This window comes from Oryctolagus cuniculus, chromosome 2, assembly GCF_964237555.1.
Source record: "Oryctolagus cuniculus chromosome 2, mOryCun1.1, whole genome shotgun sequence".
Taxonomy (NCBI): domain Eukaryota; kingdom Metazoa; phylum Chordata; class Mammalia; order Lagomorpha; family Leporidae; genus Oryctolagus; species Oryctolagus cuniculus.
The window spans coordinates 369,581-386,287 of record NC_091433.1 but is presented as its reverse complement, the minus strand read 5'-3'; the positions used below and the strand labels follow the sequence as shown (position 1 = coordinate 386,287).

The 16,707-nt window shown below is 65.3% G+C and overlaps 2 protein-coding genes across 2 annotated transcripts; both read left to right on the top strand.

Moving 5' to 3' along the window:
- The first annotated feature begins 180 nt into the window (after positions 1-180).
- On the top strand, positions 181-4,768 carry SPON2 (spondin 2). The gene is made up of 6 exons (XM_070067959.1): positions 181-530; positions 769-991; positions 1,291-1,514; positions 1,596-1,787; positions 1,937-2,111; positions 3,801-4,768. The coding sequence occupies exons 2-6, from the start codon at positions 772-774 to the stop codon at positions 3,983-3,985; spliced, it is 996 nt and encodes a 331-aa protein (XP_069924060.1). The 5' UTR covers positions 181-530; positions 769-771; the 3' UTR covers positions 3,986-4,768.
- A 2,059-nt stretch (positions 4,769-6,827) lies between these two features.
- On the top strand, positions 6,828-16,474 carry LOC138848421 (transmembrane emp24 domain-containing protein 11-like). Its single transcript, XM_070067958.1, has 5 exons — positions 6,828-7,043; positions 11,900-12,000; positions 14,706-14,831; positions 15,300-15,446; positions 16,262-16,474. The coding sequence occupies exons 1-5, from the start codon at positions 6,920-6,922 to the stop codon at positions 16,409-16,411; spliced, it is 648 nt and encodes a 215-aa protein (XP_069924059.1). The 5' UTR covers positions 6,828-6,919; the 3' UTR covers positions 16,412-16,474.
- The last annotated feature ends 233 nt before the right edge of the window (positions 16,475-16,707 follow it).

Here is a 16,707-nt window from a genome sequence, read left to right as displayed (position 1 = left end):
CTTGAAGGGTCTTGGATTGAGCAAGGCTCCCCCACCCCCGCCGGGGCTCCGCCAACTCCAGCCTGGGTCGCCTGACCCAGGGGAGGGGCTGGGGGAGCCGGGCCAGCCTCCCGCCTGGGCCCTGAAGCCCTGCCCTCCCGTGTGTCCCCCCCACCCCGCCGCAGCTGCTCCCGCGCTGTCGGTCAGGTCGCCCGAGAGGCAACGGTCAAGCGGAGACCCAGCGCCCCCCGAGTCCAGGGAGGCGGAGCCGGCGGCCCCGGGCTCGGTTCAGCTCACGGGAGACCGGGCAGGGCGCGGAGGAGCTGCGGGCGCAAGGGGCGGGGCCGGCAGAGCGGGGTGCGGCGGCGCCCCGGGGCAGTGAGCTCAGCCCGGAGCGCCTGTCTCCGCCCTCCTCCCCGCTGACATCTCCGCAGGCCCCGCGGACAGGAGGGGCTGCAGCCTCATTGGCCAGCGCGGGCGGCCGCTCCGGCATATATAGGACCTCCGGGCGCTCGCGGGCCGCCGCCGCCCTCCCCCGCCGCTGCTGTCGGGTGAGTACGGCGCCTCCGCCCGCGACGCGCAGGGAGACCCCGCGGGCTGCCCCCGGCGCCCGGCCTTGCGCGCGGTACCGCCTTGGCGGCGCCCATTGGTCCCCGCAGCCTCGCGCGCACGGCGCCCGTGGGGTCGGCGTCCGGGGAGCGGCTTGGGGAGTGCGGGCGCCTCCCAGCTCCGCAGCCCCAGTGCGCTGGGGGCCCCCGGTTGGCGCCAACCCCCTGCTCTCTGCCGCAGGCGATGGCAACTCCTCGACCCGCCGCACTGGGCACGGCTCTCTGCGCGCTTCTCCTGGCCACGCTCGGGCCCGCCTCCGGCCAGCCTCTGGGGGCAGAATCCCTCTGCACTGCCCGGTCGCTGGCCAGATACAGCCTCACCTTCACGGGCAAGTGGAGCCAGACAGCGTTCCCCAAGCAGTATCCCCTGTTCCGGCCTCCAGCACAGTGGTCCTCCCTGCTGGGTAAGGGCCGCCCCCTACCCGACCCCAGGGCATGTGGGTGGTGATTCACGCCCCAGGGCGGGTAGGGGCTAGATGCTCACAGCACCGTCCCAGCGCAGCACTTCACAGTTTGGAGGGCACTCCTGCTAAGCACCTACTGTGCGAGGGCCCTGATGGGGTGGACGGCCAGCTGCCAGGCCAGGTGCGGCCGCAGGAGGTCGCCCTGGCGGCTCCCCGCCTTGTGTGTGGGGTGAGCCGGCGGCATCCGGTATCCGCGCTGGGGTAGCCCCGCCTCTGCTCACGGGCCCCCTGTCCCACAGGGGCGGCTCACAGCTCGGACTACAGCATGTGGAGGAAGGGCCAACACGTCAGCAACGGGCTGCGGGAGTTCGCGGAGCGCGGCGAGGCCTGGGCCCTGATGAGGGAGGTGGAGGCCGCGGGGGAGCGGCTGCAGAGCGTGCACGCGGTGTTCTCGGCGCCCGCCGTCCCCAGCGGCACCGGGCAGAGCACCACGGAGCTGGAGGTGCACTCGCGGCACTCGCTGGTGAGCCACGCCAGGGGGCTGGGCGGGGGGCGGGGGGCGCCCGGGGTCCCGCGGGCCTCACCCCGCGCCAACCGCTCCCAGGTCTCTTTCGTGGTGCGCATCGTCCCCAGCCCCGACTGGTTCGTGGGCGTCGACAGCCTGGACCTGTGTGAGGGGAGCCGCTGGCGGGAGCAGGTGGCCGTGGACCTGTACCCCTACGACGCCGGCACGGACAGCGGCTTCACCTTCTCCTCCCCCAACTTCGCCACCATCCCCCAGGACGCGGTGACCGAGGCGAGTGACCGGGCGAGGCCCTGCGCCCTCTTCCCAGGGTCCCCTGCACAGGGCCAAGGCTGGGCTGTTTTCCGCCCCCGTCCCTCGGGCCGCACGGGCTGGCACAAGCCGGCCTCTCGGCCCCCGCCGACGCGCTGCTGTCTCCCCAGATCACGTCCTCCTCGCCCAGCCACCCGGCCAACTCCTTCTACTACCCGCGGCTGAAGGCGCTGCCTCCCATCGCCACCGTGACCCTGGTGCGGCTGCGGCAGAGCCCCAGGGCCTTCGTCCCGCCTGCCCCAGACCTGGCCAGCAGGGGCAACGAGATCATGGACAGCCTGTCAGGTAAGCCCAGGTGCTCGCTGGTGTCACACTGAGGCCGAGGGCCCCAAGCCCCTGCATCGTCATCCTGGCTCGGCCCGAGGGACGTGGCACAGGAGTCGGCACCTGAGCGACCCCCACGGTGACGCCGGCGCTGGCGGCCAGGTGGAGCTGGCTTTGAAAGGTGTGGTGTTGGGCTGCCCCAGCGGAGCACGAGCCCGAGCAGTCTCCACAGGGGAGCATGCAGGGGGCCGCCGTGTGCCGGGGCAGAGCCCTGCAGCCGAGAGTTTGCTGAGCCCAGCGCCAGCCGGGGCCTCGCTGGGGCAGGCACGGTGTCCCCATCTGCCGGGTGCAGCCCGTGCCGGGGCTGCTCCCAGGGTTCAGCTCAGAGTCGATGACAGAGTCCAGTATACCTGGGAGGGGGCAGGCAGGTGCCCTCCCAGACCCCCGTGTTGGCACTGCTGTCTGCACAGCTGCGGAGCCGTGGCCGGCACCTCCCCATGGTGCACTGCGGAGCCGTGGCCGGCACCTCCCCATGGTGCACTGCGGAGCCGTGGCCGGCACCTCCCCATGGTGCACTGCGGAGCCGTGGCCGGCACCTCCCCATGGTGCACCTGCTGTGCACCTCCTGGACCCTGCCCTGGGTCCCGGGACAGCGCCAGGCAGCCCCTCGTGCGTGGGGAGGGCAGGCGGAGCCGTGGGGTGGGTTTGAGGCCCTGTGTGCCAGGAGGGCCGGGCTCAGTCATCTCCCCCGGAGGAGCTGGCTTCCACCAGATCCGGCCTCTCTGGGGGCCTCTGCCTGGCCCCCGAGTCAGGTCAGGGTCCGACAGGAAGGGGGCGCTCATGTGGCTGACGGAAACCTGCCCCTGGCCAGAGGCCGCGCCCGGCCTCCCCTGGCCCAGCCCTTGTCCTGCGGCTCTCACAGGGCAGCCCTGTGGCACTGGACAGCAGCACCGCCCCCACGCCAGCTCGGGTGGGGCTTGGTCTCTCGCGTGTTTGCCCGAGTGGATGCCCCATTCCAGATGCCAGGCACAGGCAGTGGACGCCACCACAGCAGTCTGGGGCAGGTGGTGCCGTGAGCTGAGCCCGAGGCCTGGGGAGGGGGGCAGGGGGCGGGGGCGTTGCAGGGGACAGGCCGAGGGGGAGAGGGCAGGAGGCAGATGGAGCGCCACGTTCAGAGTTCCTTCCCCAGCAGACGCCTCAGCTGCCTGACCTGGGGCCGACTGCTCGGCCACGGCCGCCCCGCCCCCGCCCCCGCCCCCGCCCCTGCACTCAGGCCCGGAGCCCTCCAGGCTCCCTGTCGGCTCCCACTGCACTGCCCCCGCGCTGGCCTCTCCAAAGGCTGGGCCTGTGACCCCAGGCAAGCTCCTGGCTTCCTGCTCCTCTGCTGGCCGCCGCTTGTCACTGGGACCCCCAGGTCCATCCGTGAGCCCCGCCCTCGCGCCCTGACCCGCCAGGGCTGGGGTGGCGTGCGGTGCACCAGCCGGCACTCGTACAGTCTAGAAGGTGATCCACCCTACACCGACCCCGCTGACTTAGGCACCGGCTGGGCCCCCCAGTGCTCGCCGCCGCCCGGGTCTGACCCGCTCCGTCCACAGGGCCCCAGGGGCTCCCGCAGCCTTGGGTGGGTGCCTGCTTTCCAGAAGCTCGCCCCGAGCGGGGCACCCTGGGCGGTACGCCCACGCCTCCGTGTCTCCCCTGTGCTTGGCCCAGTTCCAGAGACGCCGCTGGACTGCGAGGTGTCCCTGTGGTCATCCTGGGGCCTGTGCGGAGGTCCCTGTGGGAAGCTGGGCTCCAGGAACAGAACCCGCTATGTGCGCGTGCAGCCCGCCAACCACGGGGACCCCTGCCCCGCGCTGCAGGAGGAGGCCGACTGTGTGCCCGACAACTGTGTCTAGGACCCTCCACCGGTGACAGCTGGCGGCCTGCAGGGGCCCCACCCCTGCCCACGGAGCAGGCCCTCTGCGGGCAGGACTGGGGGGCTGCGGACAGGCCCTCGGCGCCCTGGGCCACCCCGAGTGAAGACCCTGTAATTTATTGCTGTCCTACCTGGGCAAGAGGACGACCCCCTCGCACCCCGGCCAGGAGCCGGCACCCACGTGGTGGTCAGATACCTCAGACCTGGCGCCAGGCCGCCCGGGGCCCACCCCGGGGTGAGGCTTCACCAAGCACGACCACCGGCAGCCAAGCAGGGACAAGAAATGAGCAGTACCAGAGCCTTCCCTCACGTTCTCACGTTCCAGAACCTTCTATCAGGTCCTCACGTTCTAGCTCTCCTATGTCAATGCCATTAAGAATAAAGATTTTGGAGGCTGGCCTTATGCTTAGCAGGCGAGCCGCCACCTGCAATGCCAGTAACGGGTGCCGGTTCAAGTCCCGGCTGCTCCACTTCCAACCCAGCTCCCTGCTAATGGCCTGGGAAAGCAGTGGAAGACGGCCTGGGTCCTTGGGCCCCTGCACCCGTGTCGGGGACCTGGATGAAGCCCCTGGCTCCTGGCTTCTGCCTGGCCCAGCCCTGACTGTTGTGGCCATTTGGGGAGTGAACCAGTGGATGGAAGACCACTCTCTCTCTGTTACTCTTTCAAATAAATAAATCTTTTTAAAAAAGAATAAAGATATTTAGCACAAAAGAGATACAGATCTATAATCAAAGGAGTTAAATAAAACTCTTCAGTCTCACATTTCCATGGCACATAGAATGTCTGACTTCCAACACGCAAAGGAAGAAGTGTCGCCTGCCTTGTCCTCTGGGAGCGCTCGGGCAGCCACAGCCGGGAAAGGACGCCGTGCGCTAGTGCCTCCCCACTCAGGGCCAGGGCACCTTGCCGAAGGGACACGGGGCCCAGCTAGAGGGGCTGCCGCTGGCCACGGGCATCAGAGATCGTCAGATACAGAACAGGTCATGAAGCACGGAGACACATGAGACGCCAGAGGTGGCTCGAAGGCACGGCCTGGCCGGGGCGGGGGGGCACACACCCTGGTGGACGAGACAGCAGGCAGAGACAGGCACAGCCTGGGGGGAGGGCGCACACGCAGCCCCCATGTCCTGCACGCGCTCCAGTGCTGGTGGACAAGACAGCAGGCGGAGGACAGGCACGGGCTAGCAGGGGCCCAGCGTGGGTCTCCAGTCACTCAAAGCAGGACCCCTGGACCCCTGAGCTTTGGGGTGAGCAGCGGCTGCTCCAGCTCAGACGTGTGCACCCGGGGCCAGCCACACTTATTCCTTGAGACCCCGGTGCACCTGCAGGTGCTGATGACCACGCCTGAGGGAGGTCCCTGCAAACCCAGGCACCAGGGACGGCGGGGAGGGGAGACCGGACAAACAGCAGCAGAGCGAGCACCTGCCAGACGGGATGCCGGCAAGCCGCGGGGACAGGCAGGCAGGGATGCGGCTGTGTAGGGGGCTCGGCGCCAGCCGCCCCTGTCCTGTCCGGCGTCCCTCTGGTACGGCGGCTGTGAGTTGGAGACGCACACTGAGCTGCCCATGGCTTCTCATCTGGGGGTTCCCCTGGCACGCCCCGGGCGCCGTCTGTGTGTGTGTGTGTCTGTCTGGGGCTCTGCACACAATCCCTTTGTTTCGCTTGCTTAAAATTCTGCAGAGCACAACGTCTTTTTCAGCAGCGAGTGGCAATGCAGAGGTGCCGCCTCACGCCTGAGCGCCAGCGCCAGCGCCAGGCTGGGCAGCAACAGGGCGGAGGCCGGGCTGTCCCTCGCCCGCCCCTCCAGGCCGCGCACCGCCCACGTGCCGGCCCACCAGCTCACTGCCATGACCGCAAGGAGGCCAGCTTCACAGGGCAGCTCCGGGGTCAAGGCTGTCCGCAGCGTGCGTGTGCGTGTGTGCAGCCGAGCCGGGGCCCAGGTCGCCGAGCAGCCACCGGCCGCCTCTCCCGCACGAGCTCCCAGGGCTCGCCAGGGCGCGTCCACGCATTCCGCCCGACGCTGGGGCCCGCGGTGGGCAGCGAGCCGGGGAGGCGAGCGGGGAGCGCCTCCCGCGAGCCCCGCGCCGCGCCCCTGTCCCATGATGCACCGGAATGCGGCCCGCCCACGCGCCGTCGCGGCCCACGCGCCGTCGCGTGCGCTCCCGGCCCCAGGGGCGGCGCGGGGGCGCCCTGCCGGCCTCGCCCGCTCGTGGGCGCGGGGCCGCGGCTGCCTCAGCAGAGAGGTTCCGCGCTCGGGCCTAAAGGCTTTTCACAAAGCCGCGGCCGGGAGCTGAAGTGACCAGAAGGATGGTGACTTGTGACTCCTTTAAAAGTATTTATTTATTTATTTGAAAGTCAGAGTTACACAGAGCGAGGAGAGGCAGAGAGAGAGAGGGAGAGGGAGAGAGGGAGAGAGGGAGGTCTTCCGTCTGTCCAATGGTTCACTCCCCAGGTGGCCGCAACGGCTGGTGCTGTGCTGATCCGAAGTCAGGAGCCAGGAGCTTCTTCAGGGTCTCCCACGTGGGCGCAGGGTCCAAGCATTTGGGCATCTTCCACTGCTTTCCCAGGCCACAGCAGGGAGCTGGATGGGAAGAGGAGCAGCTGGGACTAGAACCTCTCTCTCCCTTATGGGCTGCCGGCACTTCAGCCCAGGGCGTTAACCCGCTGCGCCCCAGCACCGCCCTGAACGAGGAGAGGGAGCCTGGCAGCCCTGGCCCGCGCCGTCCCCAACCGCAGCCCCGGCTCCTCCGGCCCGGGGCTCCTCCCTCGTCGCCCACCTGCGGGGCGCTGGGGGCGGGGGGGGGGGCGGCTTCCCTGGGCTCCGCCCCCCCGCCCCGCCCCCCCGCCCAGGTGCAGGCCCCGCTGGGGCTTCTCACGGCTTCTCACGGAAATCGATTCCCCAGAGCCGCCGCCATGCCCGCCGCGGCGCTCCTGCTGTGTCTCTGCGCTCCGCTCTCCACTGCGTTTTATTTCCACGCGGGGGAGCGGGAGGAGAAGTGCATAATAGAGGACGTCCCGAGCGACACGCTGATCACAGGTGGGTGAGGCGTGGCCTCCCGGCCAGCCCCCGGCTGAGCGGTGCTGACAGCCGGCGGCCCCCTGCCTGCTGCGCCAAGTTGTGCAAACCTGGCCCGGAACAGCCTGGGCGGTGGGTTGCGTGGCTCCTGGGCAGGCAGCTGGGATCCAGGCGCCTGGGCGGAGGCGGCGGCCCTCCCGCGCCCTTTGTCTGTGCCGATGGTGGCCAGGCCTTGAAGCCCAGCGGAGCCGGCCCTCGGTGTGGCAAGGCTGGGGTGGTTCAGCACCCAGGCCGGAACCATCACCGAATGTCCTGGCTGCACGCCGGTGGTCCAGGGTCTCCCTCCCGTCTGTCCCGGCCATCACAGCTGCGTTCTCTGCAGCCTGGGTGGAAGGGCAGAGGAGGCTGCGTGGTCCCCGGGGCCCCCTGCCGGGGCCGCGTCTGAACCGGACCCGGCTCTGCCCCTCACAACCGTGTGCCCTGGGCCAGCTGCTCACTCTCTGTGGTTGTGCATTTGTAAACGGGACAACACGGGCATGGTGGCGGCTGTAATGGTGATGAGGCGGAGTTTACGAAGCTTCAGACCCTGGCCCAGCACCCAGAAGGCACTGTCCCCTGCGTCCCCTCGGCCCAGCTGGGCCCAGCTGTCTCGCCCAGGGCGTGCTCCGCCTCCTGGCTGGACAGCCCTGTTTTTCTAGTAACCCGTGGAGGGCAGAGGAGGGGCGGGGGGACACGGTGCCCTTCCTGGCCGCCCCGCGGCATCTGGGGCGGAGGGGCAGAGGCAGCAGGAGTGGGTGCCTCCAGGCCCTGTCTCCACCATGCTGGCTCCGAGCGCCGGAGTCGAGAGCGTGGCAGTCCCGTCCCCCGGGACACCAGCCTGAGCCCTGCTCCCGGGCTCTGTCGTCCCCTGGCCGGCCCCACACAGCTGTCTCCGTTCAGAGCTCTGCGGAACACCCAGTGCAGCCACAGGAAGAGCCGGATCGTGTCAGGCCCCGCGGGGGAACTTGGCCCGAGCGAGACCGGGGAGCCTTGGAGGACAGAGCAGCCCCTGAAAGCAGCTGCAGCACTTGGCAAGAACGGGAAACCGAGGGGCCGGGGCTGTGACCTTGGAGGAGAGACGGCAGCAGGTGGCCCGCACTGTCCAGGTTGCGATGGGGGGAGCGGCCCCTGGAAAGGGGGGAGTGGGAACTGGAAGCCGAAACAGCTGCACGGAATCCTCCTGAGGCACTGGCTGAACCCTGAGCGCCAGGAAGTCCAGCGGAGCCCGGAGCCGAGGCAGCCAGAGGCGAAGAGCTCCTGGGGCCTGGGCCAGAGCCGCGCCGCGGCGAGAGGGACCAGACTGGGCCTGAGCGGCCCCTGGCATTCAGCGCCGAAAGTGACAAGCGCTGAACACTGGACTGGGGAGAAGCGAAAGAACAGGCGGCAGAGAGAGGCACACAGGTGCGCGGACAGAGAAACGGACAAACTCTCAAAGCTGGTGCCTGGGCCGGCTGTGGTGGGTACATTCAAGCAGGTGCTCCCGGGAGGCCGCAGCCCAGCGGGGCGGGCAGTCAACCACCGTCCCCGGTCTGTCTCCTCCGGGCTCAGCTTGCACTGTCCGGAGTGGGTGGTGAGCCCGTCGTGCCCAGGGCACGGGGGAGAGCAGGTGGCAGCCTTGGGGGCAGAGAGACCTGCCGTTGCCTCTCTGTCCTGTGCCTGGGGAGCAGGCACCGGCCCGGCCCTGGCGCCAGCTCCATCCCTGCCCTTCCCACCCGCCTGGCCACCACTCCAGCCTTGCTGACCAGCCTCAAACCCCTTGGGGAGAGGAGGAGAAGCTGCCTGCCCACTGCGCAGGCGTGAGAACCCCGATACTCCTGTGCGTGGTTGCGTCTCTACTGGTTCTTACCAATGTTTTCTCATCGTAAATCCCTAACCTGGAGAGAAGAAGGGGGCGCCCCTTTGGGGGTGCCTGGAGGAGAGAAGCAGAGCAGGGGCTCCTGGCCCCCCGCACTCTTAAATTCCTGCTCATTTCCATTTTGTTTGAAACGCAGAGACACAGCTTCCATGAGCTGGTTCGTTCCCCAGATGGCCCTGACAGCGAGGACTGGGCCAGACCTGGCTCAGCTCCAGCCGGGAGCTCTCCCACGTGAGCAGCTGGGGCCCAAGGCCTTAACCCATCGCTGCTGCCTCCCAGGTCTGCGGTCGTAGGAAGCTGGACTTGGAAGTGGAGCCGGAACTCGAACCCAGGCACTTAGATATGGGCTGCACGTGTCCCAAGTGGCATTTAACTGCTCCATTGCATATCTGTCCTATGTGACCATTTTTTAAAGATCTATTTATTTATTTGAAAAGCAGAGAGGTCTTCCATCCACTGGGTCACTCCCCAGATGGCTGCAACGGCCAGGTCTGGGCCAATCGGAAGCCAGGAGTCAGGAGCTTCCTCCGGGTCTCCCACGCGGGTGCAGGGCCCAAGCACTGGGGCCATCTTCACTGCCTTCCCAGGCCACAGCAGAGAGCTGGACCGGAAGTGGAGCAGTTGGGACCTACACCGGCACCCATATGGGATGCTGCCACCAGCCACAGCACAGCTCCGGCCCCCTATGTGGTACTGTAAAAAGTATCGAAGGAAGGACAGGGAGTGACAGAGCGGAAGTGCTGTGGAGTGCGGGGACCAGGATGTGTGAGCCTGTGCTGGAGGGGAGACTCGATTCGGCAGGCGAGTGGCACAGCGGTTAAGGCACCGTGGGGTGCCTGCATTCCAAGGTGGCTCCAATCCTGGCACCCGGCACGCTCTCTGGTCGCTACACAGGATACTCGGGGAGGGGACCTGGGGCGAGTTCTGTGCCCACGGGCTCTGCAGGCACTCCGGGCTGGTGTGCAGTGCACAGGCAGGCTCCCGGCCCATCCGGTGTGGCGAGAGGTGGCGGCCCAGGTGCCTGACACCTGCGAGGTGAGGGGGTCCCTTCTCGGGGCTCGTGACGCTGAGCTGTTGGGCTGCAGGGGACAGCGCTTTGCGCAGTGACACTGCCAGCCACACGACAGGACAGGTGCTACTGCCCTGCAGGCAGCAGCGTTCAGCACCTGTGTCCCGTGCCTCCAGGAACCCCGCGGCCTCTTGGTCAGGGGAGAAGCCAGCCTGCGGCCACTCCTCCTGCGGAGGTTCCTGGTCTCCGCCTGTGACCAGTGCTTCTCTTCTGCCATCTGCTGGCAGCCTTGGGGGTGACAGCTATTGCTGTCACTTCCGGCCCTGGGTAGCGGGTGTGTGTGTGTGTGTGTGTGCGCGCGCGCGGTTTTGGCTCCAGATAGCCCCAAAAGTAAGACCCCCTCCCCGGCCCCTGGTCCAGAGGACCCAGGGCAGGGTTATCCGGGAGCCCAGCGGGCACTCATTCCTTAGCTCCTGTCGCCAAGCACACGCTGTGGGCACCTTTCCCACCACACATGCGGGGAACCTTCCCAAAGTTTGTGGAAACCGAAGAAACATCTGTGCATGGATCCCAAACATTTGCACCAAAGTAAAGTATTTGTTTAAAAGAAAGAATGAGAGAGAGTGAGTGAGCTTTCATCTGCTGGTTCGGTCCTCAGATGGCCACAAACGGCCGGGGCTGGGCCAGGCTGAAGCCAGGAGCTTCTTCCGGATCTCCCACAGTGGTGTCAGGAGTCCGGTACTGGGCCTCCCAGGCGCGTTCGCAGGAGCCGGCTCGGAAGCAGAGCGAGGATTCGCTCCCGGGCACTGGAGTCCGGATGCCAGCGTTGCAAGTGGCAGCTTAACCGGTGCCACAAGCCAGCAAAACTTGCCTTTTAATTCCGTTTTCCACAAACTTTACCAAGCCCACTCCACCTGCTGTGTTCCTCAGCCACAGCAAGCTCCTGTCCCAGGACCTCTGGGTCGACGAGAAGGGAGACGGGTCTTTCCTGACAGAGGCAGCGTGTGCCAGCAAGGGAAAGGCACCAGTGTGTGCGTGTGTGTGCGTGTGGCTGTCAGCTGGGTGTATGCGACTTATGTTAGCGGTATGGGCATGATATTTGTGTGATATGTATGTCAGTGTTGCATGTGCTAGCGGTGTGTATATGTCAGTGCGTGTGACAGTTACATGGTAGTATTTGTGTGCATTTCTATTTCTGTTAGCAGCGACATTTACATGTTGGTACGGTGTGTTGATATCTACATGTGTCTATGATGCATGTTTGTGCATATGTGTATGTTATATGTGTCTCACCTGTATCTGCACACAGCACATCCCCTGCTGTGTGCCAAGCACCCCCCAAGGGAGCGGCCCACAGGCACGAATCTTCCAGACAACCCAGTGTGGGGGGGTACAGTTCTCAGCGAGGACACTGAAACCTGGAAGGCCAGTTCGCCCACGGCCACTCGGCTGGCACTTAGTGGACTGTGTCCACTGCCCCCAGGGACACTCCCATTCCTCAGATGCGCCTCCTTCCTCTTCCCCTGCGGGGAGTCCCCCGACGTCCCCCCATGCCACGGCACAGCTCCCGGCCCCGGCTCGCTCTTGGCCAGCACGTCCTGCGTGCGCGTGTGTTTCCTGCGGCTGCCTGTGAGCACGAGCCCCGTCTGTCTCGCTGGCTGTGCCCTCGGCCCCCAGAACGGCGCCCGGGGGGGTGGCCTTGGCGCTCTAGGTAAATTCCTGCTTCGAGGACTCACACACGGATGTCTCCGCCAAGGCCGCCGCCAGATGTCATGGCACCTGCACACGGGAGGCTGGGGAGAGCCGGCCCTGGGGGGGCTGCCGCCTGGGACAGGGCGAGGTGGGCTGCAGCAGGGATCCAGGCTTTGCAAGGGGGTCTCTGGGGACAAGGCTGCTCCTGTGTGGGCGGTTCCGTTACCAGCAGACTCGTTGGGCTCTCGGTTCCGTTGCCTGACAGAAGTCTTGGTTTTCCAGGCACTTTCAAGATCCAGCTATGGGACCTGCACAGACACGACTTCCTCGAGTCGGCCCCCGGCCTGGGGCTGTTTGTGACCGTCACAACCTACAACGAGGAGGTCCGTGAGCTCTGGGGTTCTGCTGCTCGGTGACTTCATCTGCTCGAACCTGATGGGCCCTGTTTCCCCAGAACGCAGCGTCTGCCACTGTAACATCTCCACAGCGCTGCACGCAGGCCCGGCACAAGCCGCTCGCCTGCAGCCTTCCTCACGCAGAAGAGGGTCCGAATCTCACTGTGGCGGGCAGTGTGGCCCCTCGGGATCCCCGCATCCGAGGGCCACATCCGAGGGCCTGGGTTCAAGTCCTGATGCCGTTTCCAGCTTCAGGCTGATTCACATCCCTGGAGGCCACAGGTGGTGGCTCAAGTGTTCAGGCCCCTGCCACCCACGGGGGAGGCCTGGGTGGAGTGTCTGGCTCCCCGCTTTGATACTGGGTGTTCCAGGCATTAGGGGTGTGAACCAGGGGGTGGCGTGCCTCACACTCGCTCTCTTTCTCTCTCTTGCAGAAGGACAGAGAGAAGGGGGGTGGTATCTTTCATCCACTGGTTCGCTCCCCAAATGCCTGCAACAGCCAAGGCTGAGCCAGGCTGAAGCCAGGAGCCAGGAACTGCACCGGGTCTCCCACGTGGGTGGCAGGAACCCATGTCCTTGGGCCACCTTGCACCGCCTTCCCAGGCGCGTTAGCAGGAAGCTGGGTGGGGAGCGGAGCCGAGCAGCCAGGGCTTGGACCAGCGCTGCGGACTGAGATGCCGGCATCCCCCGTGGTGGCTTCCCCCACTGTGCCGGCTGCGCTCGGTGGAGGCCCGTGGAGTCTCGCTTTCCCCACTGTGCCGGCTGTGCTCGGTGGAGGCCCGCGGAGTCTCTCGCTTCCCCCACTGTGCCAGCTGCGCTCGGTGGAGGCCCGTGGAGTCTCGCTTTCCCCACTGTGCCAGCTGCGCTCGGTGGAGGCCCGTGGAGTCTCGCTTTCCCCACTGTGCCGGCGGCGCTCGGTGGAGGCCCGTGGAGTCTCTCGCTTCCCCCACTGTGCCAGCTGCGCTCGGTGGAGGCCCGTGGAGTCTCGCTTCCCCCACTGTGCCGGCTGTGCTCGGTGGAGGCCCGCGGAGTCTCTCGCTTCCCCCACTGTGCCAGCTGCGCTCGGTGGAGGCCCGTGGAGTCTCTCGCTTCCCCCACTGTGCCGGCTGCGCTCGGTGGAGGCCCGTGGAGTCTCTCGCTTTCGCTGGCGTCCCTGTGCCCAGCAGTGTCACTGATTTTTGCTCTTTTTGATCATTTCTTTTCCTTCTGATTACTCTGTACTTGACTTGCTCTTCTTCCAGTTTCCTAAGGCAGGAGCATAGATTGCTGACTTTAGATCTTCTTTTGTAATATGTGCGTTGAACGTCTTCAAGTTCTCTCATCACTGCAGTCCACAAATCTGATGAACTGTGTTTTCACTTGTCTAAATACTTTTTAATTTCTCCTGAGGTTCCTCTGGCCCCATGTGTTAATTAGAATTATGTGTTGTTTTCAAGTACTGGGAGATTTTCCAGCAGTCGCTCCAGTATCGATCCTAATTTAATTACACTGTGGTCTAGCAGCATACAACGTATTCTTTCATCCTTTTTAAATTTTTTTATTTTTTAAAAGATTTTAAAAATTTATTAATTTGAGAGGAATAGTACCAGAGAGAGGGAGAGACAGAGAGAGGTCTTCCATCCACTGGTTCACTCCCCAAATGGCTGCGATGGCCGGAAGTGGGGTGATCCGAAGCCAGGAGCCAGGAGCCAGGAGCCAGGAGCTTCTTCTAGGTCTCTCACACAGGTGCAGGGCCCAAGCACTTGGCCATCTTCCACTGCTTCCCCAGGCCACAGCAGAGAGCTGGATGGGAAGTGGAGCAGCCGGGACTACAGCCAGAGCCCATATGGGGTGCCAGCACTGCAGGCGGAAGCTTAGCCCACTACCCCACAGCGCTGGCCCCTTCACTTATTTTTCATTTTACTTGAAAGCTAGAGACAGATGGACAGAGAGACCTCTGCTCAGTCCCCATGTCCAGGAGCCCAGAACTTTGTCCAGGTGTCCCGTCTGAGTGGCTGCTACCCGAGGGCTGGGCCATCACAGGTGTCCCGCCCGAGTGGCCGGGACCCGAGGGCTGGGCCATCACAGGTGTCCCGCCCGAGTGGCCGGGACCCGAGGGCTTGGGCCATCACAGGTGTCCCGCCCAAGTGGCCGGGACCCGAGGGCTTGGGCCATCACCTGCTGTCTCCAGGGTGCACATCAGCAGGGTGCTGGACCCCAGGCGCTCCCCATGGGGTGTGGGCGTCGCAAGTGGCTCTGAGTGCTGGCACTGAGTCTTCGCCGCCCAGCACGGAACCCACAGAGGGATTTCTCCGTGACTAGCAAGGCTGAACGCTTGGCGCGTTCCCACCGCTTGATTTCTTCAGGAACTGCCGCATTTTGGATGGCTCATTAGGGAAGCGGGGTGGGCGCTGTCCCGCAGGTGACGCCTGCTCGCATGCGCACGTCCCACAGGGGGGGTCCTGGCTCTGCTTCCAATCCAGCTTCCTGCTCGTGCCCATCCCCAAGCCCCTGGGTCCTTGCTACCCCTCACCCTCATCTAGACGGAGTTTCCGGCTCCTGGCTTCCTCCTCTGGCTGTTGCCGGCATTTGGAGAGTGAACCAGTGGAATCATTTCTCTCTCCTACTCTGCCTTTCAAATAAATAAAACATTTTTTTAAAAAATTAAAAGCATGAAAGCAGCGTGTACTAAGCGTTGGAAACCGCGCCCCCAGGTGTTGCTGTCCGCGCTCTACGGCCCACAAGGAACCTTCTACTTCACTTCCCACTCGCCTGGGGAACACATCATTTGCTTGGTGTCCAATTCGACACGGCTCCTGTCGTTTGGAGGCAGCAAGCTGGTGAGCCCACGCCCCCGCCCTCGCCGACCGCCGCGGCCGCGGTGTCAGCACTAACGGAGCCTGGCATCGGCCCGCAGAACCCGCGCAGCCCGTGCCAGACCCTGGTGCTGCGGAGAGCCGGGGAGCTTGGGAGGGGCTCCAAGGAGAGCCCCAAGGTTGCTGCAGGGCTGCGCGGGAGGGGAGAGAACTGTGCTCCCTCAGGCTTGAAAGCGAAAGCTGCAGGGCCAATTGCTAATGGGATTCAATACACAAGAAAGCTCTTCACGGCAGGACGTGGGGACAGACAAGGGGACCTTGTACTCCAGCCTGGTCTGCGGGCCGTTCTGGCCAGCAGGCCCTCGCTTGGTGCGTGACCATCTCGAGAAAGAGCGAGTAGGACGGGGACGGGGCAGCAGTGAGGAGGAGGGGAGGCTGGGAAGCAGGTGGCGCGCTGGCTCACGCAGGCTTCTCCCTGTTGCCTCTGCACAGCGGATCCACCTGCACATCCGAGTGGGGGAGCACAACCTGGACGAGGTCATCACTCAAGCCAAGGACCGGGTCAACGAAGTCACCTTCAAGCTGGAGCACCTGCTGGAACAAGTCGAGCAGATTCTCAAGGAGCAGAACTACCAGAGGGTCAGCCTGCCGGCCCCCCTTCCCGCCAGCTGCCCACCCGCCCCTCGAGCTGGCGGGGTGCGCGCGTGTGGGGGCGGGGAGAGGGCAGCCGCTGCTCCCCACTGCTGCTGGCCAGGAGCTCCTCCAGGACGGGGGCGGGGGGGGGGGGGGCATGTGGCTCCTTCCCGCGTCAGCGAAGTGCCCCGAGCAGAGGTGCGCACGGATAGACAAGTGTCCGGACGTGCCCGGTACGCTGGAGCCTGAGACGGTCATGGAAAGGCATGCGTGGAGGTCCACGTTTTTTGAACAAAAATACTCATCTCAGTTCCATTTCCCACGGATTTTTTTTTTTTTTTGACAGGCAGAGTGGACAGTGAGAGAGAGACAGAGGGAAAGATCTTCCTTTTGCCGTTGGTTCACCCTCCAATGGCCGCCGCGGTTGGCGCACCGCGCTGATCTGAAGCCAGGAGCCAGGTGCTTCTCCTGGTCTCCCATGGGGTGCAGGGCCCAAGCACCTGGGCCGTCCTCCACTGCCCTCCCGGGCCACAGCAGAGCTGGCCTGGAACCCGGCGCCCATATGGGGTGCCGGCGCCGCAGGCGGAGGATTAACCAAGTGAGCCACGGCGCCGGCCCCGCAAAACACTTCAACAGATCAAATCCCTGGTATTTTAAACCAGCATACAGAAATGCGTTTGGTGAGGCTGCCTTTTGCCCACGCTGCCAGCCTGGGGAGGCGATGGCGCACCTAGAAATAACGGCGGGCGTCCACGGTGACCCTTCCCTCGAGCCAGCCGCGCGGTCCCGCGAGAAACTAGAGCTGCCGCTTCCGCCCGCAGGACCGCGAGGAGAGCTTCCGCGTGACCAGCGAAGACACGCACAGCAACGTGCTGCGGTGGGCCTTCGCACAGACGCTCGTCCTCCTCGCAGTGGGCGTCTTCCAGATGACGCACCTGAAGGCCTTCTTCATCGCCAAGAAGCTGCTCTAAGTCCTGGCCGCAGCGGGCACCCGCACGCCGTCCGGTCCGCGCAATAAAGCCCCGTGCACGCAGGAGGGCGCGTCCGCTGAGTGACCGGCAGGCCCCGCCCCGCCCTCCTTTTGTAAATGCAGGGCGGGGCTTTTTTTTTTTTTTAAAGGTTTATTTATTTGTTACTTGAGAGGCGGGGGGGGGGAGAGGGAGGGGGGTAGAGGGGGGAAGAGAGAGGGAGAGAGAGGGAGAGAGGGGGGAGAGAGAGAGAGGGAGAGAGGGGGGAGAGAGGGAGAGGGGGGAGAGAGGGGGGAGAG

Bases quoted from the DNA above. Each gene is read 5' to 3' on its own strand.
- SPON2 (XM_070067959.1), top strand. From the start codon at position 772: ATGGCAACTCCTCGACCCGCCGCACTGGGCACGGCTCTCTGCGCGCTT. The intron at 992-1,290 runs GTAAGGGCCGCC...CCTGTCCCACAG, and splicing joins ACAGTGGTCCTCCCTGCTGG to GGGCGGCTCACAGCTCGGAC. The intron at 1,515-1,595 runs GTGAGCCACGCC...AACCGCTCCCAG, and splicing joins TGCACTCGCGGCACTCGCTG to GTCTCTTTCGTGGTGCGCAT.
- LOC138848421 (XM_070067958.1), top strand. From the start codon at position 6,920: ATGCCCGCCGCGGCGCTCCTGCTGTGTCTCTGCGCTCCGCTCTCCACT. The intron at 7,044-11,899 runs GTGGGTGAGGCG...TTGGTTTTCCAG, and splicing joins GAGCGACACGCTGATCACAG to GCACTTTCAAGATCCAGCTA. The intron at 15,447-16,261 runs GTCAGCCTGCCG...TTCCGCCCGCAG, and splicing joins AGGAGCAGAACTACCAGAGG to GACCGCGAGGAGAGCTTCCG.